This window comes from Propithecus coquereli, unplaced genomic scaffold, assembly GCF_000956105.1.
Source record: "Propithecus coquereli isolate 6110/MARCELLA unplaced genomic scaffold, Pcoq_1.0 Scaffold528, whole genome shotgun sequence".
Lineage (NCBI taxonomy): Eukaryota > Metazoa > Chordata > Mammalia > Primates > Indriidae > Propithecus > Propithecus coquereli.
In genome coordinates, this window is record NW_012151152.1 from 773,529 (window position 1) to 799,523 (window position 25,995).

Consider the following 25,995-nt stretch of genomic DNA (forward strand, 5'->3'; position numbering starts at 1 on the left):
TCCAAAGACAGCAACCCACCTTTTCTTTGCCTTTTTTTTTTTTTTTTTGCTAGCTTGAACTCATTTTGATTCCTGATACTGTTCTTTTCATCCTCATAATTACTTATTTCAGCTTCCACATTTTATTTTAGCAACAACAACGGTACTGTAATAGTACCTCCATATTCTTATTTTCAGTGTAGTGACACTGAGCATGTGTGTGCTTAGCATTCTGCCCGGCACCCTGTGAGTTAAGTTATAAAACAGGTGAATCTCTCTATAAAGAATTTATATTCTCGTCAGGGAACTAAGGCATAGGAAGAAACCGAGGGGAAATGCACAGTTCATGAATGAGGGCTGCAGTCTGCAGTCGCCAGTCCCTTCTTCCCTCCTCTCCTCCCTTCCTTCCGCACTCAGAGCGGAGGTGACTGGGCCAGAACTGGCTCTTCTTGGGCTTAGGAAGAAGAGACTAGTTGCTGCGTCCCTGGCCCGACCTCTTGTCTGTATCGAGATGCTCTCGCTCCAACTCCCCCCTTGGAGTAGGAAGAGCAGGCTCTGGAGTGAGAATGGGTTTGGCCCAGGGCTGCCATTGGTACCTGAGTGACCTTGGGCACGTCACTTCAGCCCTCTGGCCTCAGAGCCTCTGTCAAAGGGTATCAGTCCCGCCCTCCGAGGCCTACAGCGGGTGGCATCACGGAGCTGCCATTAGGAGTGTCCGGGTGCAGCAGCGAGGCTGTTGGGGGACTCGCCTGCGGTATCGGGGCAGCCGGCTGGAGCCTGCCGATAGTGGCTGAAGACAGTGCATCTTCTCCAGGTGGCCCTGGATGTGCCAGGGCCGGGCAAGGGTGGTCACCTCGGCCCTCCGTGCTTTGGGAGGGTGGCAGCAATACTCTTTCCCCTGGCAAAGGGGCTCTGGGCGTCTGCTGGCAGGGCTGTTTACAACCTGAAACTTAAGTGATTTTGTGCTCCAGCTCCCCTCCTGGAAAGGTGGCCTTGTAACACCTGCAGCCGGCTCCACTGAGGGGCCAGCGGGGACAGTAGGCTCCTTGCAAACCCTGGAGGTGGGCCGGCTGCTTGTTCTCAGGAAGCCCCGGCCTCCTCTGACTTGGAGGAATGTTTTTGCCTTTTGCAGATGGAGAAGGATGAGACCGTGAGCGACTGCTCCCCACACATAGCCAACATCGGGCGCCTGGTAGAGGTGAGTGGCCCTCTGGGCTCCCCGGGCCCTGGTTTGCGCCTGCATCGGCCCACAGCACGTGCCACTCGCCCCTGCAGCCCGTGCGCCCCGGCGGCTTCCAGCTCCATAGCAGGCAGCAGGGCGGTTCTCGTTTCGTGCCCTGGCTTCGCGTTTCCTGAGCCTTCTAGTCTGGGTGCGAAGGCACCTCCCCTCAGTCCCTGGCTCCCCATCGCCTGGGTGTGAACAGAGACCTGAGCCGGGAGAGGAAGCAGATCCCTGGAACACTGGTGGGGCTCTGGAGCGACTTCAGTCTTCCCTGTCACCACGCTGTTCTGGAAGGAGGGGAGGTGCTCTCGGGTTTCACGGAATTGTTCACGGAATTGGTGGGGAGGCTGAGGAGCAGTGATGTGGTTTAGACCAGCTCCCAGCAAGGGTCAGAGTTGGCCGCCAATGCCTGCGTGCTGGCTTCCTCCCTGCCTGAGGACGAGCGATGGGAGCAAGTTGCAGGTGGGGCCCCGGAGCGGGCGTGTGCCTCCCCCCAGTGGCCACAGCAGGGACTGCAGGAGGGAGGGGAGGGCGGGGCCGGTGTGCCCAGGAGTCCTAACTGCTCGTCATGTGCTGACTTCCCTTCCAGGACATGGAAAATAAAATCAGAAGTACGCTGAATGAGATCTACTTTGGAAAAACAAAGGACATTGTCAATGGGCTGAGGTAATGTAGCAAAAGCACAAGCTTCGGAGCCAGAAAGATAAGGGTTTAAATGCTGGCCCTGCCAGTTAATAGCCTTGGGCCTCAGTTTCCCCATTTGTGAAAGAGGGCTCGAGTACCTACCTTTAGGATCGTTGTGCAGACTTTGAGAGGTACAGCGCCTCTTACGCAGTTTGCACTCTGTGTAGCTGCTGGTTCCTGCTGCCACCATTTTTGTGTTCTGGGGCACATTCACCTGAACAGCCATTGGTGCCCTCCTCCCTGGGGTCTGCCTCTCTCAGTCCTCCAGCTTGTCAGCCCCGCTGAAGAATCTGCCCAGCCCCTTTAGCCCTGGGCCTGAAGGTGCCTCCAGACCACACCCTGGGACACCGGAGGTGTGGGGACTGCAGACGGGGGCAGCCTGGCGGCCTCTGGCGGGCCTAGGCTCTGTGGCATGCAGAGAGAGCCCTTGCCCCTCTGCCTTTTGGACAGGCCCAGCCGCTCTGACGTCCTCTGCCAGGGCCCTGAGCCATCCCATCCCCACCTATCTCACGCCCCCAGTTCTGCGGTGTTGGCTTGAGGAACGGCTGAGAGGGGCGCTCTGAGTCCCCCAGGTCCGTGGTGGGCAGAGCGGGAGGGGCAGCTGCGAGCGATCACTGGCCTTGGGGTCAGGAGGCCGGGGTCTCCCTCAAGCTCTGTCATCCTGAGCTGTGTGCCCATCCACACTCAGAGGCCTGGTCCGGTCCGGGAGGCAGGGTGGCTGAAGGGGCCAGCTGAGATGACGCAGTCCGTAACGTGTTCTGTAGTCCAGCACCACCGTGTGAGGCCGGCAGGCGTGCTGCGCCCCTCACTGCCAGCCCTCCTAGCCCGGCTCCGGGGTGCGACCTCACACCTCGGGGTGAGAGGAGAGGCAGGAGGCAGCTCTGGGGCTGCCCCGGCTAGCGGATTTGCCCAGGAGAGTGACGGGCACCGCCTGCTCTGCGGCTTTAAAACAGGGGAGGCGTCCTCTTTGGACCTTGCCTTCCTGATTTCCTGCCCCACCTGGGGGCTTGGTCTGGCCCTGGTGGGTTTCATTTTCCCTTCCTGGCCTGTGGCCGGGTAAGAACCCAGTGGTCCCGGGTGTCAGGCCCGCCACCCGCAGCCACTGCACCATCCACACCAAACACACTGTCCCACCCCGCAGCCTGCTGGGATGGGGAGGGAAGTGGAAGGGCGTGTGTGGGGGGGTGAGCCCCCGAGAGCCAGCACCGCCGGCGTGTATCTCTGCGACGGAGCCACTCGGCGGCCCCCTCCAGCCTCGCGTCTCCTCCTCCACTGTCGCCCCCTGTCGTGTCCCGTGTTCCTGTTCTCTCCCTTCCCGCTTCACTCATCTCTGAACACTCTCTAGATCTATTGACGCTATCCCTGACAACCAAAAGTTTAAGCAGTTGCAGAGGGAGCTCTCACAAGTGCTGACCCAGCGCCAGATCTACATCCAGCCTGATAATTAAGCCGATCCAGGTACCCTGCCCGAGAGGCACGAGACCCTCCCCACTAAACAGGACTCACCAACCTGCCGAGACCCCGCCGGGCCGGCTGTTGCTGCGTGGCCATTTAAACCACCACTAACCTGGTGTCCGCTCACCGCTGACGAGTGGCCACGTTAACACGCAGCCTTAGCCCCACGTAACACAGACGCCTATCACGTGTGTGGCGTGTGCTTTGCACCCTGGGCCGAGGCTAGGTGTGGGGAGGGTGGCTGGGTTTGGCTTTTGCTCCTGCAGAGCCCGGGCCCAAGGCTGACGTCGTCTGTCCAGCAGTAGCCCTTGTGCACACTGGGTCCCCCCCATCTTCTACCAGCGGCCCCAGGAGCCAAATCAGACCCCTTCTCAAGGGGGGGGCCGGCTGACTTGGAAGAGGTGCTCTCGTGCTCTGTCTCTGAGGATGGCGCTCAGAGCGGGGCTGGGCTGTCCCAGACCGGCCGATGCACCCCCGGACCAGTTGCTGCTGTTGCTGCCCGGCACCCAGTGCCCACGCTGCCCGGACCAGCGTAGCCTCCGCCCCTAACGAGCTGCAGCTGCTCTTTAAAGGAGTCACGCTGATGGAAAGGAAAATAGTCTTGCTTGTTGATAATGGCCAAGAACCATGGCTTGAGCCTGTGACGAGTACAGATGTAGGAAAGCAGTCAGCATCCCTGGAGAGCGGGAGGGAAGCTGTTTGTAAAAATAAGGCCTGTGGAAACCCAGCCGGGTGGGGCTGCGGAGCTCAGCATTGGGGGCTGGACACGGAAAGCCCACCCCAGAGGAAGTGCAGTGGGCTTTCCGGGCCAGGGGTGGGTTGGGGCACTTATGTAACCAGATGGCGCTGTTTTTCTGGGGACGGGGGACTTCAGCGTGCCAGGCCAGTCTGTGCATAGCAACTTCAGGCCCAAGGCGTCCATTGGCCTGCAGCCTCATGGGGCCATCAGATGTTCCCTTCATGGCATTGAGAAAACCCCCTTTTTAAGGTGCAACATGGTGGTGCAGTTCCTTGGCTGCCCACTGGGGGCATCCTGGCATGGAAACCGCCCAGCAGACGGGGCTTGGGCCTGGTCCCTGGGGGCCGATCCTCCCTCCCACACCGAGTCCGGCACTGTGTTGAGTTGCGTGGCAGTGACCGTCCCAAGCTCTGTCCCTTAAATGAGCCCCCTGCTCCTTATGCCTTCAGCCATTCCACTTCTAACCTCCCTGCCTCTAACCTGATCCTGGCTCTGGAACTTTCTCCTTTATAGGGTGGGTTTGCTAGTCACAGCCCAGACCTGGCATACTCGGCTCCTTCCCAGAAGAGCTGGCACCCGCCCAGGCAGGGGAGCCCATGAGCTGCTGCTTTGCCCGCTGTGCCTCCCGCAGGCAGCCCTAGCCGCCATCGTGAGCTGTGCTAGGAGTCCGTGGGGGGCTGGCTGAGAGTTGGAGCTCGAGGGCCACCAGGGCTGATGTCCTGACTCTGCCTCTGGCCACCGCAGAGCCAGGGGCTGTGCAGGGCAAATCCTCAGAAGTGTGTATTTCCCCAGCAGCACCCAGACGTCAGTGCTTCTCGGGAATTTTCCCAGTTGTTTCCAGATGGCTTCAGATCTTGTCTGTGCTACCGTCTTAGCATGTCCAGGATGCTTCCCAGGATTTTTCTAGTTTTCAGTAGCAGACTCCAACTTGAGATGCTCTTGCTTCTCCTGGGTCCTGCTGCAGTTTACTTCACCCGTTTTTTCACGGGGGGACTTATTTTCTGATCCATCCTTCCCACCCTCTTTCGCATTCAGTGTGAATCGAACCTGAGACTCTGGCTGAGCAAACCATCCACAGCGTGACTCTTAGCCAGCCTTTCGCCCTGTTTGCTGCTGCTTCTAAACTGCTAAAAATTTATAGTTCACTAAGTTCTTTGTTAACCAATGTGTTGGGTAAATTCGACAAAACAATCATTCAGGGGATTGCCAGGGGCGTTTCTGTGAGCCTCAGTTTCCTTGTCTGTAAATCGGATTAATGGTAAAGACTCCCCAGGCTGCTGGTGAGAAATAACATGTATGAAAAGGGCTTTGTAAGTCGTAAGATCTCCACAAACCTTAGTCGTTTCTAGCTTTGTCGAAGAGTGTCGCCACACAGGTAAATGCAGTCACCTTGATCATTTCCACACAAATCCAGGATTTGACAGCCGGGGTCCCAGGGCCACTCACCTGTTTCCTACAGTGCCTTTTGAAATCTAGGCTGAGGGGTTTTCTGGGCCAGGTTAACAGCTGACAGTGCCTCACAGAAGCCTGAAGGCCCCTGCCATCCTGTGCTGCCCCGACTGTGAACCCAGCACGCTCGGATGTGCAGAGAGGCCGGTTCTTACACCTCCTCTGGGGGGATGCCACTGCACCCTGCACTTGTGGGGTGAGGGATGAGCCTCCTCTGCTGGGCAGGGGGGAGGCAAAGGGAAAGCACATCGAAGAGTGGACTTAGGGTCCCGTGACTATGGCCAGGTCACTTGAGGCCTGGGGCAGAAACAAGCGTCTGTCGCAGTAGGCTGTGTGGGTCCCCCAACTGCCCAGGGAGGTGCAGGGGGTGCAGGTCTCAGGGCCCCAGCTCCCTCCGCACCTCTCTGAGGTGATGGCAGTTGCCCAGCCTGGGGACCCTGAGCCTCCCGCTGGGAGGTGGATCCTGCAGCAGATCAGAGCCAGGCCCCGCATGGCAGCGCCCGGCCCGTCGTCGCCACAGCAGGTCCCGCGCGGTCGCTGATGACGCTTTCCGCCCTTGCAGGTCTGTGCAGACTTTTGCGGACAAATCGAAGCAAGAAGCCCTGAAGAACGACCTGGTGGAGGCTTTGAAGAGAAAGCAGCAGTGCTAGACCTCCGCTTCGCGCCAGCCGGACACGCCCTGCGCTCGTTAGGTTCCTTTCTTAGAAACTCGTTTTCTGCTCCCTCTCCCTGTCCCTTCCCTCCCCGACAGGTCACGTAACAACTCGCATCATCGACCGCGCAGCGCCATCTCTCCCAAGAATAAAGCCCGATAAACGCCCTCTCCGGCTCCGAGGCCTGCTTCCCGCCACGTTTTGCTATCGAAACTCTCGGTATTTCCCTAGAGACCGTGTGGTTTTGTTCACCCGGGCCCCCCACCCCCCACCCCCCGCCATTTATAGGCATAAAATACACTGTCAGCCTCCCCTTCCCTCCCACCTTTTTGTTACATTGGTGTAAAAAATGTAAAACAAAAAAATTTTATGAAATAACTGTGGTGTGTGAAAGAAGAAAAACTGGAAATCTGATTCCATGTGTGTTTGGGAGTTGCTTGGGGTTGGGGGTGGTGGGGACAGGGGACAGCTCTGGGAGAGGGGTGGCCCTCAGCGTTGTCCTGCGCAGACTTGCCCTGTCCCGCGGAGACCGTGGCGTGGGGCCGGGGTGGGGGCTGCCGACCGTTCTGCTCTTCTGGCCAGGTGCTTTTCTGTCGATTTTTATGGAATGCAAAAGGAGTTTTTTGTTTTATTTTGTTTTTTTGTAAAGCTTAAAAAAAAAAAATCTACATCTTATACTTGAGCCTCCATACTTAAAAAAAAAAAAGGAAAAAAAGAACCAAAAAAATCAATAAAAAGAAACTGGGACGCAGTTAGCACTGGCCTTGTGGTCTTCTTTCGCGCCTGCCTCGCGGCCGGGCCCTCAGGCTGGCTCCAGGGTGGGGGCGCGTGGCCTCGGCTGCGCTGCTGGCCCTGCCCACGTGGGCAGAGGAAGCGTCCGGGCCCCGACCCAGCGCTCTGAAGAGCAGGGGCCACTCTAGGTCACACCGGCTGTGTGATGACGGGGAGGGTCCCTGTACTCCCTGCTCTCTGCCCTCCGTTTCCTTTATCTTGCCAGGAAACGCCTACTGTGTGTGGATACGTCCACACACACCTCACGGTCCACACACACCTCACGCCGTCCCCCCAAGCCCCCCTTGCAGATGCAAGGAAACTGAGGCTGAGCGTTAACTCATGCAAGCAAGGCCTTACAGCTGCAGCGTCCCTGCTGTCTGCCCTCCACCCTGGCCCTGGGAGGACCCCCTGCTCGGGAGCCCCACAGTGGGTCAGTCGGGCACACACCCTGGCTGGCCCGTCTGGCTTGAGGTCTCCTACCCTGGGTCTGCTGCGACACGTCTTTGCAGAGGGCAGTACCAAGGGAGATAGAGCAGGGGAACCCCTGCACTCACGGTTCCTCCTAATACCGGGGTGGTGGCGGGGCGGGGGGAAGGCGTTGGAGAACACGGGGGCGCTGGAAAGAGCATGGGCCCGCGCTCTGGCACCGCCAGCTGTGGGGCTGGGGGGACGGCAGACCCAACGAGCCAGCCCTCCCGTGTCACGTGGGGCTGCGTGAGAGGGCCTCGCACGCAGAAGGCGCTGAAAACATTTTCTGTTTTGTTCACGGTAAGGAAGACTATTGCGGACCGTGCAGGGACCACTGCAGCAGGGCCTTGCCGTGGGGTGGAGAGGTGGCGCTCAACTCCAGACACAGCACGGGCAGGTAGGAATTTACAGCCGAGGTGCAGGGTGGCGGTCAGTGGATGGAAAATTACTGAGAGGAAGCGTCAGGGGTAGGGGGGATTCTGGCTGAACCGACCTAACAGGACTCTTGCTGAAGACAGGCCATGGGGCCCAGACGCCATCTGGAGGAGGCAGAGGAGCACGGACCTGGTAAGATGAAGGCGATCAGATACCAAGGACAGGGGTTCCTGCTAAACAGATGAGGCAAGGGGTGGCTGAGACTGGATTTTACAAGGAAATTCACAGATGGGCCTAGGGGAAGGTTCAGAAGTACCTTTGTCAGTTGTCGCTTCATCCTTACAACAGGAAAAACTGGACAAGTTGAAAATAAATGACTTTCATTGGACACAATAGAGAACAGGTTGCAGGGAAAACAGCTACCCTGAAATCTAGCGAGACAGAGACATCAGAACCGGGAGAGGTCTGTCTGCTAACCCGGAGCAAACGCTGCTGGAGCTGGGATGGTGGACCCACTTAAACGTAATTTCGATGACCTGCTGAAGGCCACGTGTGACTCCAGTGAGAATGACACCTCAGCTGTGGTCTCGTGGGCTTTGCCGCCAGGACACCCACCAGGTTCTCAAGATTTCCTTTTGTAGGTGACAGTCACACAACCAAAAGTAATGCTGGAAACCCAGAGATGGTGACTGTGATGTATGCCAGGCCTAATCTTGCTCTGTTTTCTGGAATCTTCCATGGGAGCCCTCACCGCTAGTGTTTTAATGTTATATGGAGCTGGTGAGCTTGGGGACAGTGGGCCCTGATGGGTTTCTTAGATGCAGGCAGCAGGGAAGCAAGTGGGCAGACAGGGTGCTTGTAGCCTGGCTCAGGGCCACCTTGGGGCCCTCGGCCACCTCCTGGCCACGACTTTCCTGCTCCCTCCTTGGCTTCCTTGGTGGAGGAGGCCTGGGGGCTGGCAGGACCCCGCAAGGACCTCTACGAAGGAAAGGAGGCTGAGGAAGGGGCACGTGGGAGCTCGGCGGGGTGGAGGAGTTGAGTAGCCCGCTGGTCCATGGGCTGCAGGTGACAGACTCCTGGGGTTTGGCAGCAACAGACCATGCCCCCCCACTCCATGGGGTCACTAGATGCTTCCTGGAGGTCCCCCTTGGTGCCAGTTAACAGGGTGGGAGGCAGCCTTGGTGAGGGCCCAGACCAGGTGCCCACCTTTGGTCTCAGCTCTGCACAAACCTGCCCAGTGTCTCCAGGGCTGAGGCTCAGGTGCCCTGTCTCTCCGAGACCTTTGCACTCCCCACTTGCGTGGCCTTGACAAATCAGCCCCTGGAGCCCTTGCTGAGGTTCTCCTGGGTCCCCAGATTCCAGACTCCTTGTCTCCACAGTTTTCTCATTCATTCAGATTACTTCCGGAGCAGCTGTTTTGTAGCAGGCCCTGGGCTAGTCACCTCTGCCAGGGTGGCACCCTCCACCGCTGCTAGGGTGGAGCAGGCATTGTGGGTTTTGCCAGGCAGGGCAACTCTTCTCGTTCTGATACCACCCCACCTCCAAGCAGCCTCGGTGCAGTGCGCTCATGGCGTTCCCCGCTCCCCAGCGCGTGACCCTCGCTCGGCCAGTGAAGACATTCTCTAAGTTGGGCTGTTCCGTTCCTGCCGACTAGGGAGCAGCCTTGGCCCCTGTCCTTCCAGACACCTGAAGGCTCGCCTTCTCCTTCCCTTCTGAGAGCTGCTCACAGCCTGCCAAGCGCTTCCTGTGTTGCCGGCTTAGTGAGTCACTAACCTGGGTACCCACCTGGTAACCAGTGAACCCTAAAGAGACTGGAAGAAAGAGTGTGCCCATGCTGAGCACCTACCCCAGGCCAGCAGGGGGCTGGGGGGCTGGCATCAAACCGTCACAGGCTAACAAGCAGGCACAGTGCCTCTGACTTCACAGGGCAGGGGTAGGGTGACGTGAGCCTCACCTGCTCCACCCATAGCCTAGACTTGCCCCCACACCTGGCCAGCTCCTGGCTGTGTGCCCAGCACATTCCCCATGCCACTCCGAATTCCGAGAGAAGCTTTTTTCCCTCCTATTCTGTGATGGTTATTTTTTTGGTTGTTTTCCTTTTTGAGCTTATGGGATATTGTTTATTTATTTATTTATTTTTGAGACAGAGTCTCACTCTTTTGCCCAGGCTAGAGTGAGTGCCGTGGTGTCAGCCTAGCTCACAGCAACCTCAAACTCCTGGGCTCAAGCGATCCTCCTGCCTCAGCCTCCCGAGTAGCTGGGACTACAGGCATGCGCCACCATGCCCGGCTAATTTTTTCTATATATTTTTAGTTGTCCAATTAATTTCTTTCTATTTTTTTAGTAGAGACAGGGTCTCGCTCTTGCTCAGGCTGGTCTCAAACTCCTGAGCTCAAACAATCCGCCCGCCTCGGCCTCCCAGAGTGCTAGGATTACAGGCGTGAGCCAACGCGCCTGGCCGATATTGTTTATTTTTTAAGAAGCCTCTACAGCAGTCCTTTAAAATTTAATAAGAAAGTATGCCTCATTGCAAACAATAGCATAAATACTATAAATGAAATACTATATATGTCAAATATAAGATAAAATATCTCCCTTTATATTTTTTTCTCAATATAACTAAAATTTCTTAAGACCTGCCCTGGGAAAACCACAGTCACACATTCAGTCAAAACATATGCTCTTGGCTACAAATATTTTGAATGAGAGCTTTGTTACATATTTTGCAATTCACTTTGCAGCTCTTGAGGAAGGAGATGATCTATTAAATAGTTCTTTGGAACAATCTAGTTGGTGCTATTTGTGTTTGTTTTATAGTTCGGTTACTACTTGTATCACTCCTGCGATTATTCAATTATCTTTTTAAAAAGATGAAGTCAGAATATAAACATCGTTTTATATAAACTCATAATAAAGTTTCCGAAATATTTTATTTGAATTTTCTTATTTTGTCTTTTGAAATAGTTCTTCCTAGATACAGACTCTCGTATCACTGTAGGAGAGTGAGGCCCTGTGAAACCTAAGCGCTAAGTGCTGTGCGGAATGAACAGACCACATCGTATGTATTTAGATTTCTCTCTTTGACCTGTCCAGTGAGAGAAACCCTTTACTTCTCTCTAGCACCTAATAATCCCACAATTCCTCCTGTGCAGCTGATGTTCAGATGACTTTGGACTAGAGTATTCGAATAGAAATGCTGCAGAATGCAATCATATTCTTACAACTTCCCATCCAAATTTTAATACATAATACCTAATTTGGTATTTTTTCAAATGACTTTATTGAGACATAATTCACATACCAAATACAGTAGCTCCGTGATTGCCAGCCTGAGCGCTCCTGGAGTCTCAGGCAGTCCTTCACTTACTCATTCTCCAAACACTGATTGAGCACCTACTGAGTACTGGCGCTACAAAGGTGAGCAGGACACAACCTCTGCCCCTGCTGTCTGGAGAGGGGGTGGGCAAGTGCTTATTCATAACAATCATTGCTGTTGAGCACTTACATGTGCTAGGCACAGTGCTACTGCTGGGTGACTGTGCCCCCAGGGCTGTCACAGGGCCGGGGCACTGGGTCAGTACTTGTCCGCTGAACTGAGTTAATCCACAGTGAAAGGTAGTCCCACCTCCCACCACAGGCAGGATCAGTTCAACACCTTTTCATCTGGGGCAGTTAGGGCTCCACACCTGGCTGTCACCTGGCACCTCCAAGCTGCCACTATTCAGCTCTGATGAAAGCCGAGTCAGACAGGAGATGGGGTGGAGGGGTGAGCTCTGGACCCCCTGCCTCAGCTTCACAAACTAAAGGCCATGTTGTCTCGGCTGTGGCTTCAAAGAAAATCCCAGGTTTGACAAATGACCAGTGGGAACCCTGGGCTGGGAGGGCTGGGGCGGAGCACTGAGCAGGGCTGCTGGGCAGCCCACCGGGACGTGGGGCAGCACACGGGGCCAGGCACTGTACCAGTCACTTTCGTATATGGTGCCTCACTCAGTAGTTAAAACACAACCTGCCAAAGCAGGGGTCTTTGCAGGTGACTGGCCCAGCCTCCTGCTCCCCATGAGTGTCCCGAGGGAGAGACCCTCCGCCATGAGGGCAACTGTTGAGTGCGGTTCCCCTTCTTTGGCTGAGCGTGGACCAGAAACCAAAACGCCCACACTTCTGGCCTGAGGAAGGGAGGACCTAAGGTGGGGGTTCTCACCTCTTAGGCCACCCTTAGATTCCTTGCAGCAAGGAGCCAGGATAGAGAGGAAAGTAGCAGGGGGCTTTGAACTCAGGGACCCCACCCACTGGCACATAAGCCCACCCCCGTGGTGGAACCCGATCCATCCCATTGGCCCTTCTTCCCTTTGGCAGGAAGCTGGGAGGTTCCAGGTATTGGCAGACCCTGCCGATGGGCAAGCTGACGTGGCCTTTATTTACCAGGCACGGACACACGCCCGGTGCTGGGACTGGGCCCGCAGATCCTCCAATCCTCACAGCCACGCTCGGAGGTGGACAGCACTGCTGGTCCCGGGGATGGAGGAACTGAGCTCAGGGGTGTGCCCCAGTCCCCGGGGTCACCGGTGGCTGGGGCAGGCTTGGAACCGGGGGTGTAGGAGCCCAAAGCTCGAGTGCTCCACACACCCCGGTCCCTGTCTTCTGCATGTGTCACCAGCTCCCCTTCAACAAGGGCCTGGGGACCCATCAAGTTCTTCCAGCCCAACCGGTTCGCTTCCTACTTGAGGCGGGGGAATGAAGGCTCCAAGGGAGAGAAGGAATGGAGGTTTGGGTGAGCTGTAGACTAGATGCTCCCTGAGGTTCGGGACCTCCTTCGGGACAGGGGCCACGTCTCCCCTAGCAGACTGGGGCCTCCTGAGAAGGAAGGAACCGTAGCTCACGCCTGAAAGTGGGCACTAGCACCCCGCCAGACTGCGTGTTTCCCAAGAGGAAGGGCTTGTGTCACCCCGTCCGAGAAGGGCTTCCTGAGAAAGGAGCTGTTACCTCAACTCTTCCCACCCAGCTCCGACTCAAGCCTGCACATGGGGTTCAGGCTGCCACACTGAGCACTCCCTGACCCCGTCTTCAGGCTGGGAAGGTGCCAAGAGGCCCCAGATAACTGGCACTGAGCCAGGTCCCAGCCCCCGGGGGAGCCAGACAACTGGCTGGCACAGGGCACACGAAGCAGGTGCGGGCCAGAGCCAGCTGTTGTGGCCTGGAGGTCCCTTCCCCTGCTAGCCAGGCCCGGCCAGAGACTTGCAGAGGTTGCCACCGAGGATGAGAACGGAGCCTGAGGCCAGCAGGATTTGGGCCGCTCTGAAGGGTGAAGCTGCACTGCACCCAGAAACAGTCCTGGACCCCACCCCAGCCAGGGAGGGGACTCCAGGACCCCAACTTTGGCTGGAGGTGGGATGCCCCCACAGCTGGAGGACCTAACGTGTATCAAACAGCTGCCACTCCTAGCTGGGCAGCCTTGGGCAAGTCACTTAATTCCTCTAAGCCTGTTTTCCCATCCATAAAATGGCCGTCACAGTCCCCCTATCTCAGCGGGGGTCGTGGGGACGGGACGAGATAGATCACTGCAGGCCGGCGGCCCGGCCCAGCCCACACACAGCAAGTGCACAGCAAACATCAGCTGTGTCCCCGATGGCACTCTGGGCTCCACAGGCATCCCCGGGACGGGCCCTGCTGGCCCCACCTGAATCTCAGAGGGGTCCCCTCCCCGGTTTCCCCAGGTCCTAGTTTCCTCCTCTCCAGCAACAGAGGCTCTTCCTCCAACCAACCCAGTCACCTGCTGATGAGCTGCTGCCGGGCCTGCCCCAGGACCTTGTCCTCGTCTTCAGCCCTAGCTGGGCTCTCAAGGCTCTTGAGCAGCCCCACCTTAGGAGCAGCCCAGACCTCCCCCTCCAGGCCTCTGCACCTGCCCTTCGCTCTTCCTGAATCGCCCTCCCCACCACCTTGGAGATCCAGCTCAAAGGCCACTCCTCCGAGAAGCCTTCCCTGATTGACTGTCCCGGGGCTGGTCTCTCCTCATTGCCTGGCCCTTTCCACCTTCTGGTCTCCTCTCCCAGAGGGCAGGGCCCAGAGCTGGTTCGCCCGCAGCCCAGACGCCAACACAGCGTGCGCTGAGCAAGGGCTGTGCCGAGTACCTGCGGCACCAGAATGGGCCACGGAGCTGCTTTCTCTCTGGGGCAGGGACAGGAAGATTCTAAAACGGTCACTCTGAGAGGCACAGCTTCTCTCCCAGACGGCCCCGAAGTCCCTGGTTTTCTGGACCAGGGTGGGCTGTGGGGGGGAGATCAGGCCAGCAAGGACGGGAGGTGGCCCCTGTCCCCGGGGCACCCACAGGGTTATGACCAACAGGAAAGTGGAATCGGAACGGGGCCTGGGACACTGAGGCTGGGGCCCGGGAAGTAGAGCTCAGGGCTCAGCCCTGCCCGCCCACCACCACCACTGCCTGCACCTGCCTCCTCTTCCTCCCGCAAACCCCACCCCCACCTTTCCCCTCATTACCTCCCACTCATCCTTCTGGCCTGTCGCCTCCTCCGGGAAGCTCTCCCTGAGACCCGGCTGTCCCTCTTCTCCAACTGAAAGTCATCAACACTAACCCTACTCCACGCCAGACTTTGGGGTCACACTCCGTAATGACACCATCTTATTCAATCCTTAAAAGGACACATGAAGTGGTGCTGTCGTCCCGTTTCACCAATGAGGTAACCGAAGCACCGAGGCCCTAAGACACAGAACCCAGATCTGACTCTTAACCATTCTGCCTCTCCCTGAGCACCAAGGGACAAGGACCCCAGGGACTCTTGCTGCCGTGTCCCCACCACCAGGTCTGGGGCCTGTCATGTAGAAGCAGGCTTACGAAACCAGAAGGCCTGGGGGCGCTGGGTCGGGGCTGCAGGCAGATTGGGTCCCCTCCACTCAGCTCTCCTTGGGTCCCCACGCACTGCTGTCCCCAGAGCAGCCCCCACCCCCAGCGCCCTGGGAAGGAGCAGCGGAAACAGGCCTCACCGGGAGGTGCCGTTTACTAGGTTGTCGGAGTCAACAGGACAGTGCTGGGTCCACTGTGCTGCAGCTGTGGCCCCCCCGGGGGCTGAGCAGGCAGAGTGAGGTAGGTGGGCGGCAGGGGCGGCCACGCTGTCTTCTGAGAGGCCCCGACCCTCGGCTGCAGCCCCTCCCCTGAGGCTCCTGCGACAGCTGCCCTAGACCCTGGGTGTGTTCCAAGGGGGGCCGGCCAGCCCGCGAAGGCTGCAGGGATGAGCGGAGGCGGCAGGGCCAGGAGCGCTGGGCCTCCCCAGGCTAACCCAGGGGCAGCAGCACTGTCCCTGCCCGCACCTGTCCCTTCCTGGGGGTGGATCTGAAGGTCCCTGTCATCCTGGGCTCAGCGTGGCACTGGTCAGCTGGGGAGGAGGGGCTCGAGCTCTGAGGCGGCGGTGCGATTCCGGTACAGCAGGAACTGGATGGAGATCTGGAAGGGCCGACGTTAAGGCCAAGCTGAGCAGAGACTGGCGCTGTCCCCGGGGGGCCCTATGGCTCCATGACTCCATCCGGAGCTGCCTCCCTCTTGCCTCCCAGCCTCTGCCCGTGCTGTCCCCTCCACTCTGGACGGCCTCCCCGCTCCTCAAGCCCCAGCCGAACGCCAGTCACCTTCCAAGTCCAGCGCTGGGGGCTTCCTGCCTCGGGCGGCCTCCCTGGACCCCAGCCCAGGGCCTTGCCTTCCTCCTACCCTACAACATCCTGGGGTTCACCAGTGGCCGGGCCATGTGGGGGCACCAGAGCTGGAACTCTTATCTCTCACTGCGTCCAGCAGGGAGTCAACGAGTGTTGAGACAAAGGCCACATATAATTTCTCCCAAATGAGACCCAGGTAATGTCCTATTCAGCCACTCGGCAAACACTCGCTGAGCCCTCAACAGTGCTGCAGCAGGTCATGCGGGAGCGTTTCCCCTGATCTTACACAATCGCCCCATCCTCCCGACAAGGCAGCTGACTATTAAATCAGATAAAGGTGCGGAAGCACAGAGAAGTTGATGGTTTGCCCTGTGTCACACAGCTACGAAGTGGGTGGCAGAGGAGCCAGGATTTGAACCAGATTTTTCTGATTCCAACTCACATGTGTCTCCACATTCCAGCTTTCACTCCCACGGCCTCAATGGGCCGATGTGTTTCTATTCCTCAGGGCCTTTGCACAAGCTGTGCCTGGAACACACCTCCCTTGACTTTGCCTGACTAACTTCTTCAGGCCACAGCTTAAATGACGCTTGTGAGGCCTTTGCTAACCCTCCAAACCAGGAAGCCCCTGGTTATACACCCTCCCCGTGCTCCTCGGCCCGACACTGCTGCAGTGAAGTAATTACTCGGTAACTACATGCGCCCGGCCTGCCCCCCACTGGGCTGCAAGCTTCTGAGGCAAGGGCCATTCTGTTCCTGCTCCCCAGCGGATCCAGCGCCTGGCTGGGCCCAGCGCACAGGAGGTGTACACGCTGGGACGGACGGATGGAGGGAGGGAGGGAAGGAGGGATGGGGGGAGGGTTGGAGGGAGGGATGGAGGCGGGGGGATGCTGGAGCTGCGTGCAGGCAGAGGCCTCCCCACCCCGCCCCACGCGCCCGAAGGATACGACGGTGTCGAGCAGCAGCACGCCCAGGCTGCCCACGAGCCAGGGCAGGTGGTGCAGCAGGTAGCTGCCCTCGCTCTGGCCCACCTCGGGGTTTTTGAGCAGCACGCTCAGGCCGTACAGCGTGTTCCCCAGCATGACCAGCGCGAACAGCGAGTAGGAGACGCCCCGTGTCGACTTCCGCAGGAACTGGGGGCAGGGGGCAGAGGGTCAGAGGGCCCAGCAGGGCTCTCACCGCTCTGGACTGTAACTTCCACGTCTCCGTGTGCACCGCCGCAGTGCACATACCCTGAGCGTCCCGCAGGGCCTGGCACAGAGACCAGCCCCTCCCAGGACCCCTCGTCCTCCCCACTCTGACAAAGAAGTGGGAGACGGTGGCTGCGCCATGCTGCTGGCCCTTCCGCGCCCCGCGCCTGCCCAGCAAGCCTCCCCCATCCCTTCCACGCGACGCTCTCCTCTCCTCTCCTCTCAGCCTCTAAGCCCAGCCCCAGCTCTCCCCTGACCTCCCGCGTCCCTGACACCCAGGGTCTCACGTGTCCCTGGCTGGCAGGCAGCACCACACCCATTTTCCAGAGGCAGAAACTGAGGCTCAGAGAATCGGGTTAACTTGCCCAAGCCAACGGGGAGGTGGTCCTGAGCTTTCTGAGCTGAGACTCCCGCACCTCGCTACTCCTCAACCCGGGGGGCCCCCCGCCGACACGAGGCTCACGTTGGTGCGGATCTGAGGCAGCCGGGACAGCAGGTACAGCACGCTGGAGACAGAGCCGATGACGAAGCCAACGATTTCCTGCCGAGTGAAGGGCTGGGGACGGAGAGGGGTGCTCAGGGCCTTGTTGGGGGGCGGTCATCCCTGACCCGACTTAACACCCACGTGGCCACGCGGGGGACGAGCCGGACCCCATTCCCACCCCACCACCAGTACCCAACCTCACCTTGCTGCCCGGCTCCACAGACAGGAGCGCCCGCCCCCGGAAGACCTCTCTGGGGGCAGCCACAGGGCTGGCGCTGCTCAGCAGAGGCGTGGCACACACCGTCCCCATGACGAACAAGAGCACAGAATTGACAGGGGCAGACACTGGACATGAGGCGGGAGGGAAGCCAGGGTTAGGTATCTGAGTGACAGCAGAAGGCCTGGGACCTGCCTTGGGGCCTTGCCCCTCAGTGGCTCTGTGACCTTGGACAAGTGACCTAACCTCTCTGAGCTTTAATTCCTCATCTGTAGAACAGGAACAACAACAGTTCCCCTCTCCCAGGGCTGTGAAGGTGACACAATGACGGCGGTGGGGCGAGCAGGGGCTTATCCACAGCAGAAATGCCAGTGAGACCCAATTCCCTTTCCAAGAGCCTGTACCGTGTACAGCACAGCCCTCGACCTGACCTTGCCTCTTGCCCCTTCTGAATCCTGGAGGGCAGAGATGACCTGTGTGACTTGTCCTTGTTTCCCCAGCTCCAAGCCCGGGGCCGGGACACAGAGGAGGAGCCAAAGCCTTGTTTGCAGAGTGAGAACTTGAGTGACCTCCCTGGTCGGCCCAGGAAGTACTCACTGCCCTCAGGCCCCTCTATCTTGGCTGATTAACTCTGGGGCTTTCAGATAGGGCCGAGGATGCCCTTCTGAGGTTCGGTTTATCACCCAGCAATGGGCAGCCTGCTTCCTCCCGAGCTCCAGGCCCCCGTCCCCGCCACCACCGCCTGCTAGTAGAGTGCCCGACACAGAGCGGCCGCCGTACTCACACAGAGAGGGGCGCTTCTTGAACTTGTAGTGAAAGTACAGCGTCAGCATGAGCAGGTCCGCCAAGACGTAATACACAGCTGTGTAGGTCTGCAAGAGACGCAGGGCCCGGGCGTTGGCTGCAGCCCCAGGATCCGGGACCACAGCCTGGCAGCCCTCTGCGACATCCCAGCTGGTGACCCCTGGCCAAGTCACATCACGTCTCTGAGCCTCTTTCCCTCATCTGGAAAGGAGGGGATCCCAGTTCCTACCTGGCAGAATTACAGATCAGGTGGGCAAAGGGCCTGGCAAAGTGTCCAGCGTGGCAGGTGCCAAGGCGTGGGTGGCCAGCGCTACTGGTTAGGACGGGACTCCGCAGTCAAGTGGTGGCCCTGGTTTGGCCCGATACCGGCCGGAGCAGCTGACTTTCGGGTCGCACTTAGAAAGACAATGCCTTCCTGACCGTGGTTCCCAGCTCTGCCTGGCCACGGAATAACACCTAGACCTCCCAAGGAAAAACTCCTTTCTTTGAGGGCCCCATGCCCTCCCAGTTTAGTCGGCATCCTAGCACCTCAAAGGCAAAAGGCCCCGGCGACCCCGTGGTTTGATGTGCTCATACAGCAGATGGGGAAAGGGAGGCCCAGAGAAGGGCAGTGACTTGGCCGTGGTCACACAGTGTGGCAGGCAGAGGCTCTCTCTGTAGCGTGGGGCCCTCACAGGATGCAATGGCAGGTCAGGACCCTGGAGACTGGGCTGGCCAAAGACCCTGGGCCTCTGCCCCAGCCAGCTGCTCCCAAAGCCTCTGCCATGGCTGTCCCTGACAGCCCCACCCTGCCCGGGCACCGACCCACCTGCAGCGGCAGCTGGTTAGCAAGGAAGGACCCGACGAGGTTACAGGAGTCTCCGCCGATCCAGCCCAGGAGGAACCACAGGGACAGGGCCTGGTCCATGTTGCCCGTCTTGCAGGCCTTGATGAACTGGCTGTGGAAGAGGAGGGGACACGCACTCAGGGGCCAAGGGCTGAGAAGGCCACCTCAGAGCACCACCAAGGGAGCACCCCCAGACGAGACGACCACAGAAGAGTGAGGCAGGGGCAGTGGCCGGACAGGAGGCGGCCTGGGAGCCCATCCTTCCTGCAGCCAGGATCCTCAGGAGCCGTTCTCTGCCCCTCGGAGGATTTTCCCGCACCCTGGGGGCTCTGGTGGGGACGTGGGGTTTATAAAGGGTCCTGAAGTTTTGTGTTGGGCCCTGAGAACCACTTCATATGACTCCGGATCCCTTCTTCTACGGACGCGGGTGGGGGAGCCCGAGCTCCAGGAACAGCCAGTGACGTGACGGGCAGAACCACAGACCAGCTGTGTCCAGGGGGCAGCAGAGACAGGCAGGGCTGAGGCGCCCGTAACTCTCCATTACATAAGCCTTAGGTCCCTTGGCTACTTCCCCAAAGGTCCTTGGTGCTGGGACCCTCCCTTTGGACCTGTGGCATGAGCCCAATGCTGGCGGCGGCAGCGAGGCCTGGGCACGGTTCTGAGCCCTGCGTGCGCTGACTTGCTCCATCCTCACAGCCCCCAGGGAGGTCAGGTCTGTCATGATGACTGTCCTCTTGGGGAACTGAGGGAGGTGTGTCACACGGCTCAGATTCACCCCGGGCCCAGCCTCCAGTCTTGCTTTTGCTCACACACACGCTGCCCCTTACTGCTCAAATTCCTCTTTAACCATCCGCATATACGAATGAAAATAAGCAGGTAGGCAGGAAGGTAAGTAGATAGAAAAAACTAAATGTCTCTCACCACCCCCATGAGTCCAGCCAGAAACTAAGCGTGGGTGCCGGCTGGGTTCCTCTCCCTCCACCTCCCCGCAGGCCCCCACCCACGTCAGTCTCCTAACCGAGCCTTGTTCCTCTCAAATCCATCCGCCCGCTCAGGGATCTTTCTAAAACCCCAATCTTGCCACAAACTCTTCAATAAGGACCCGCATTCTCCAGAGCGCGCCCTGGCAAGGCCCCTGGTTCGGCCACTGCCCCCCGGATCACTTTCCCTCCCTCCGAGCTCTTCCCCTGCAGATGGCCCACCGCCCCCTCCTCACGCCCAGACGCCGCCTCTTCATCTTGTCACGTCTCAGGACATGAAAATATCAGTTCCTCCTTGCAGCCTTCCCTGACGCGAGCTCCGCTGGCACCTTCTCCTTCCTCCTCTGTGATGCTCGACAGCCCCGTCCCACCTGGTCTCCAGCACTCGAGGGTGGGGCCGTGACCAGCACAGGCGGGCACCAAGAAGGCCTTAAGTCAGGTCGACCCACAGCCCCCAGTGAAGCTCCTCTAAGGCTGTGACTCGACTCGTCTCCATAAGTTGCAGGAAAGTGACTCTATCCCCCCACAGGAGAGGCTGATTCCCAGGGAGGGGCAGGAAGGCGGCCACCCTTCCCGCCGTCACGCGGGGCTCTCTCGCAGGCCTCCGACCCCTCGCTGCCCAATCAGCCAGGCCCAGGTAGGAAGAAGCCCCCCAGCTCCTCAGAGAGTTCTGGGGAAGCTCTCACCCCGGACAGGGAGTCTCGCCCTCGGCCACCATCAGTCACCCGGGGGCCTCTCCAGTCCCCGCTCCGTCGTTGCTTGCTGGACGGCTTCCACAGCCCCCAAGGTGGCCTCCCTGCCTCCAGTCTCTCTGTTCCTGGTCCTTCTTCCCCATCCCTCCCAGATATTCTTTTCAAGGGTGCCAGAACCGAAGCTCTGCAAAGCAAGGACGGCATCTGTTGGGCTCATTCACAACACGTCCGATATGGCACCCGGAACAAGGTAATTCAGTAAACATGTCAAGCCACTAAGAGGGCACCTGGATGGCTCAACAGGACAAGGAGAGTCTTGTCAACACACGGTGCTGGGACAAATGGATATCTACACGCAAAAGAATGAGGATGGGCCCCTACCTCACACCACACACAAAATATAACGCAAAATGGACCACACACCTAAATGGAAGAGTCACGTCTATAAAACTCTTAGAATAAGACATAGGGCCAATCTTTGTTTCTTGAATTAGGCTATGGTTTCTTAGATATGACACCCAAAGCACAAACAACAAAAGAAAAGAACAGATAAACTGGACATCATCGAAATTAAAAGCTTTTGTGCTTCAAAAGACACCATCGAGAAAGTGAAAAAACAACCCACGGAATCAGAGAAAATATCTGTAAATCATATATCAGATGAGGATGTCGTATCAAGAATATATAAAGAAGACAAATAATCCAACTGAAAAGTGGACAAAGGATCTGAACAGACCTTTCTCCAAAGAAGACACACAGATGACAACAAGTGTATGAGAAGCTGCTCAATTCATTACTCATCAGGGAAACGCAAATCAAAACCACAAGGAGATACCACTTCACACCCACCAGGACGGCCACAGTCAAAAAAGACAGGAAATAACACGCGTTAAGGAGGATTTGGAGAAACTGAAAGCTTCATATGCCCCTGATGGGACGTAAAATGGCGCAGCCACCTGGAGAAACAGTCTGGCGGTTCCTCAAAAGGTTAAACCCAGACTCACCATATGACCCAGCAAGTCTACTCCTTAGGCATACACTCAAGAGAAGTGAAAACATATTTCCCCATAAAAACTTGCACAGGAATGTACATAGCAACGGTAATCCTAATAGCTAAAAATAAGAAACAACCCAAATGTCCATCGATGGACCAATGGATAAACAAAACGTGGCTGATACACAGAACGGAGCATTATTCAGCCACGAAAAGGACTTAAGTACTGCCACATGCTACAACATGAACGAATCTTCAAGACATCATCTTAAGTAAAAGAAGCCAGTCACAAAAGGCCACGTACTATGAATCCTGAAGTGTCCAGAATAGGCAAATCCACAGAGACAGAAAGCAGATTGGAAGCTGCCAGGGACAGAGAGGCTCAGGGGGAAACGGGGACTGACTGCTAATGGGTGTAGGCTTCCTTCTGGGGTGATGGAAATGCTCTGAAATTAATTGTGGTGATAGTTACGCAACTCTGAGGATATACTAAAACCAGTGACTTCTACACTCAAATGGGTTTATCGTACAGTGTAAGAATTCTCTCTCTTAATGAGGGGCTGTTAAAACAATGTCGAGCCCCTGATTAAGCCCTTATTTTGGGTGCAGTCGGAGGCCAAGGTGGGAGGATCGCTTGAGGCTAGGAGTTCGAGACCAGCATGGGCAATGCAGCGAGACCCTGCCTCTACAAAAAAATGTTTAAAAATTAGCTGGGTATGGTGGCTCGTGCCACTATAGCTACTCAGGAGGCTGAGGCTGAGGACTGCTTGAGCCCAGGAGTTTGAGGCTGCAGTGAGTTATGATCACACCACCGCACTCCAGCCTGGGTGACAGAGAGAGATGCTGTCTCAAAAGAAAAACAACAACAAAAAAATGCTTATCTTTATCCCTCAGGATAAAGAGCAAATTCCTTAAGAGTGGAGAACAGCCCTTAGGTTATAGGGCCCTGGAGGACCCCTCCAACCTCCCCTCCCCCTGCCCTGACCCCAACAGGCCCTGTCCAGCCGTCCCAACACACCTGCCCCTGTCCCTGTACACCTGCTGTTGCCTCTGCCTTGTACGTTCTCTTCCACACTGGCTTTCACCTCTCCGATTCTGACCCATCCTGAGCTCTGGGCTTAGAGTTAGAGGCTGACACCTCCAGGTCCTTTCCAACCGCAACCCTCTCCTGCCACTGCAGGGGGGCAGGTGTCCCTCTTGTGTGTGTAATGTAGTGGAACAGCAGCAATACCACCGCTGACAGCTCTTGGGTTTGCACACATCGGTAAAGGCCCCGAGCCAGGGGCTTTCCATACTCTCCCCCGTGCTGTCCTTGTAGCAACCCTCTGAGCTAGGCAACAACACTCCCATTTTACAAATGAGGAAGCTGAGGCACAGAGTGGCAGGCGGCATGGCTGAGCGTGGGTGCTCCTTCCCCAACACAGCAGCGGTAACGCTGTGTTGTACTCACTGCTGTTGTCTCCACCCCTGGAACGTCAAAGCCTTGAGGCCACGTTTGATGCATCCCAGCCCTTCCACTCCCTTGCCCCATCTCTTACCTGCTGTGCAACCTAGAGCAAGTTGCTTAACCTCTCTGGGTTTCAGTAACTGGACCGCTTTCACAGGGTTGTTGTGAGGATTAAATGAGGTAGAAATATGTCAAGCACTTAGAACTGAGCCAGGTACGTAGTAGGCACTCAATGAACTGTAGCAAATGTCATTACCTTCGTATCAGCATTGCCCAGCCCAAGGTCTGGCCTATGGGGACCTCAGGGCAGGTCCCTTCCAGCAGGCTGGAAGTCAGAGAGTATGGAAGGGGACAGAGCATGCCCCGCCTTGAGTCTGCAGAGGCCCCTGGCCAGCAGGCAGCCCCCTCCTCCGTGCAGTGCCAGAGCCACGGCCCCACCCCGCAGTCCCACCCCGATCCTGCCACCCGGACCCTACTCACGGGAAGGTGGATGCAGCAAAGCAGAGAATGGAGACCAAGCCCAGGCCCACACTGGCCTCGTCCCAGCTGTCCTGGGCACATTCACCAAACACGTCCCATATCCACTCTCGGGAGCCATTGGGGCAGCTGGAGAAGTTGCCAGAGCTCAGTTTCTTCCAGACCATGGCTGTGGAGGGAAGGCCCCCGGCCCTGCAGGGAGGGTGCTGTGCACCGAGGCAGGCAAGGGTCCTACAGGGACAAAGAGAGGAGGTCTTCAGCCTCGGGAGGCCCAGGTCGCATTCGCGGTCACCCTGACCTAAGCTCACCCTGGCCTTATCACGCGTCACTGACCGAGCCCCTGAACCAGAGAAGGGCAAAGACCCAGTCCTCGCCCACCAGGACATGGCGGCCTCCAAGTACACAGATCCAAACACACACGTGCCAACCACACACGTGTGGGCAGAGCGCTGGACCTGTGGCTGGAGGAGACAGGTGCATTCAAATCCCAACTTGTCAGTGCTGTGACTTTGGGCCCGTGATTCAGCCTCTCTGTACCTCAGCCCTCTCATCTGTAAAGTGGGGGTGATAACAGTGCTGCCTCCCCTGCACGGTCGTCCTGTGGGTTCAGAGTTCATAGAGTGCATAAAACTGAGCCCTCGACGTCATCTTAGGATTCTTGGACATTTAGGTTGTTTCCAATCTATCTGTTATGACTGTAAATTACTCTGGGAGGGTCCGCTGAAGCCGGGCGCATTCAGGACATTATTATCTCACTTAAAGTAGGGCTGCCCCGCACACTGGTCAGAGGAGGCAAGTGGAGAAGAGGAGGAGGGGACCCTGGGGTGCACAGGTGGCTATGAGTCAAGATTGGGGTGCTCAAGCTCGTCTTCTCCCAGGAGCTCAGAGTGCGGGGGACGCCTACTGGCAAGGAGTCCACGGCCACCTCCCGGCTGTCACCACCCACAAAGCCAGAATATGGCTGACTGCAGGGGCAGGCAGGGAAGACCCCTCCTGGTGCCCGGGTACCCTGCCTGTGTGACAACACTAGAGGAGGGAGAGAGCGGGGCCTGGCTAGAGCCATCTCTGTCACTGACGGTCACCACAGCCCCAACTACCGAGCTGTCTGCCAGCTCTGTGCCATGCACCTTGCATGCACTAATGCATTTTATCTTCACATCAACTTGTGACGTGGGGACTGCTGATATCTCCATGAGGAACCTCAGCCAGAGAGAGGAAGTGATTTGCCGGGGTGCCCAGCCAGGAAGCGAAGGAGTCAGACCCAGGACCGAGACCCAAACCTCTGCTGGTGGCCATCTCGCTGCACCTGCTTCTGTCCCTGGGCACTGCTGGTGGCCATCACGCTGCACCTGCTTCTGTCCCTGGGCACTGGAGAAAGCTCCTGTGGCCTGGCGTGGAAGCCCTGCATTTCCTGGAGCCAGACAGTGGGCTTCCCCTTTTCTCACTGTGCTCAGAGGGGGTTTCCTCACCCAGGTGGGGGCTCCCTCCAGCCACCTTAGTTCCCACTTGGGTCAGGAGCCCAGGGTCCCCCTGGGCTCTTCATAAAGCAATTCCCTGGCTGGACCCAAGGAACTGCTGACGTCGCAGTGGCCAGGGAGCGTGGGGAGGGAAAGGAAGCGAGTCAGCGCCTTTTCTCAGGAAGCTGCAGCCTCTCGGTCCTAATGTGACCAGCCATGGGCAGAGGCCCTGGAGCTGGGGGCAAGGGCGCCCCAGGTCACTGTCTACCCAGCTCACTGCACTATCTCCATGGCCTGGCACAAGGTGGCTGAAAGTCTCTTCTTGTGTCTTGGTGACCCACCTTGATGACCACGAGCACGACTGATGTTGGAAGTATTCACCTGATGCCCTGTCACTGCACCTGGAAGGCCACCCCAAATTAGCATGCAGTCCTGGTAACTGCACCTTTGTGATGCCAGCGACATTTCAGATCAAGTCCTTATGCTCCCAGCCACCCCTCAATTGGACTGCACCCCCAACCTCCTCTTACAGATTCTGAACACACCACTGCAGTTTATCACACATTCGTACCTGTCATCCTCATAACTCCCTGGCAAGGTAGGGAATATTGTCCCTATTTTACAGATGAGGTTGAGTGACGCTGGGCAAGTGAGTTAAGCTGCCTCCGCCTGTCTATAAAATGGGGCTAATGACACTCACTCCTTGGGGCAGCTGTCCTGACCAAATGCACATAAATCTCTCAGCCCAGTGCCTGACGTAATATACAGCAGTGACTGTTCTGAGGATGCGAGTCTAGCATCTCAGCCACCCCGAGGCCCCGCTCTCACTTCCTTTTCCCCAGGTTAGGAAGGAAATGAGGTGGGCGAATCACAGTGTGTGTGTGAGGGTGGGGTGGGGGTGTCTTGAGGAAGGTATCTTGGTTTATGGGTCTGGGGCACTGGGTGGGTGGTCCCTGACCTTGCACAGGGCCCATGT

At 57.6% G+C, this 25,995-nt stretch overlaps 2 protein-coding genes across 3 annotated transcripts in view; one reads left to right on the plus strand and one right to left on the minus strand.

Moving 5' to 3' along the window:
- CAPZB (capping protein (actin filament) muscle Z-line, beta) overlaps positions 1–6,936 on the plus strand; it is a 172,489-nt gene extending 165,553 nt beyond the window's left edge. For both annotated transcript variants that reach the window (XM_012656938.1, XM_012656937.1), the window contains exons 7-9: positions 1,112–1,177; positions 1,791–1,867; positions 6,091–6,936. In XM_012656938.1, coding sequence (XP_012512392.1) covers positions 1,112–1,177; positions 1,791–1,867; positions 6,091–6,178 — 231 coding nt within the window. In that variant the 3' untranslated portion in view covers positions 6,179–6,936. The remainder of the gene's footprint in view (positions 1–1,111; positions 1,178–1,790; positions 1,868–6,090) is intronic.
- A 7,812-nt stretch (positions 6,937–14,748) lies between these two features.
- PQLC2 (PQ loop repeat containing 2) lies at positions 14,749–23,788 on the minus strand. Its single transcript, XM_012656939.1, has 7 exons — positions 23,566–23,788; positions 18,955–19,084; positions 18,127–18,214; positions 17,328–17,470; positions 17,105–17,197; positions 16,399–16,584; positions 14,749–15,248 (listed from the first exon to the last, which is right to left on the minus strand). The coding sequence occupies exons 1-7, from the start codon at positions 23,727–23,729 to the stop codon at positions 15,177–15,179; spliced, it is 876 nt and encodes a 291-aa protein (XP_012512393.1). The 5' UTR covers positions 23,730–23,788; the 3' UTR covers positions 14,749–15,176.
- Between the last annotated feature and the right edge of the window lie 2,207 nt (positions 23,789–25,995).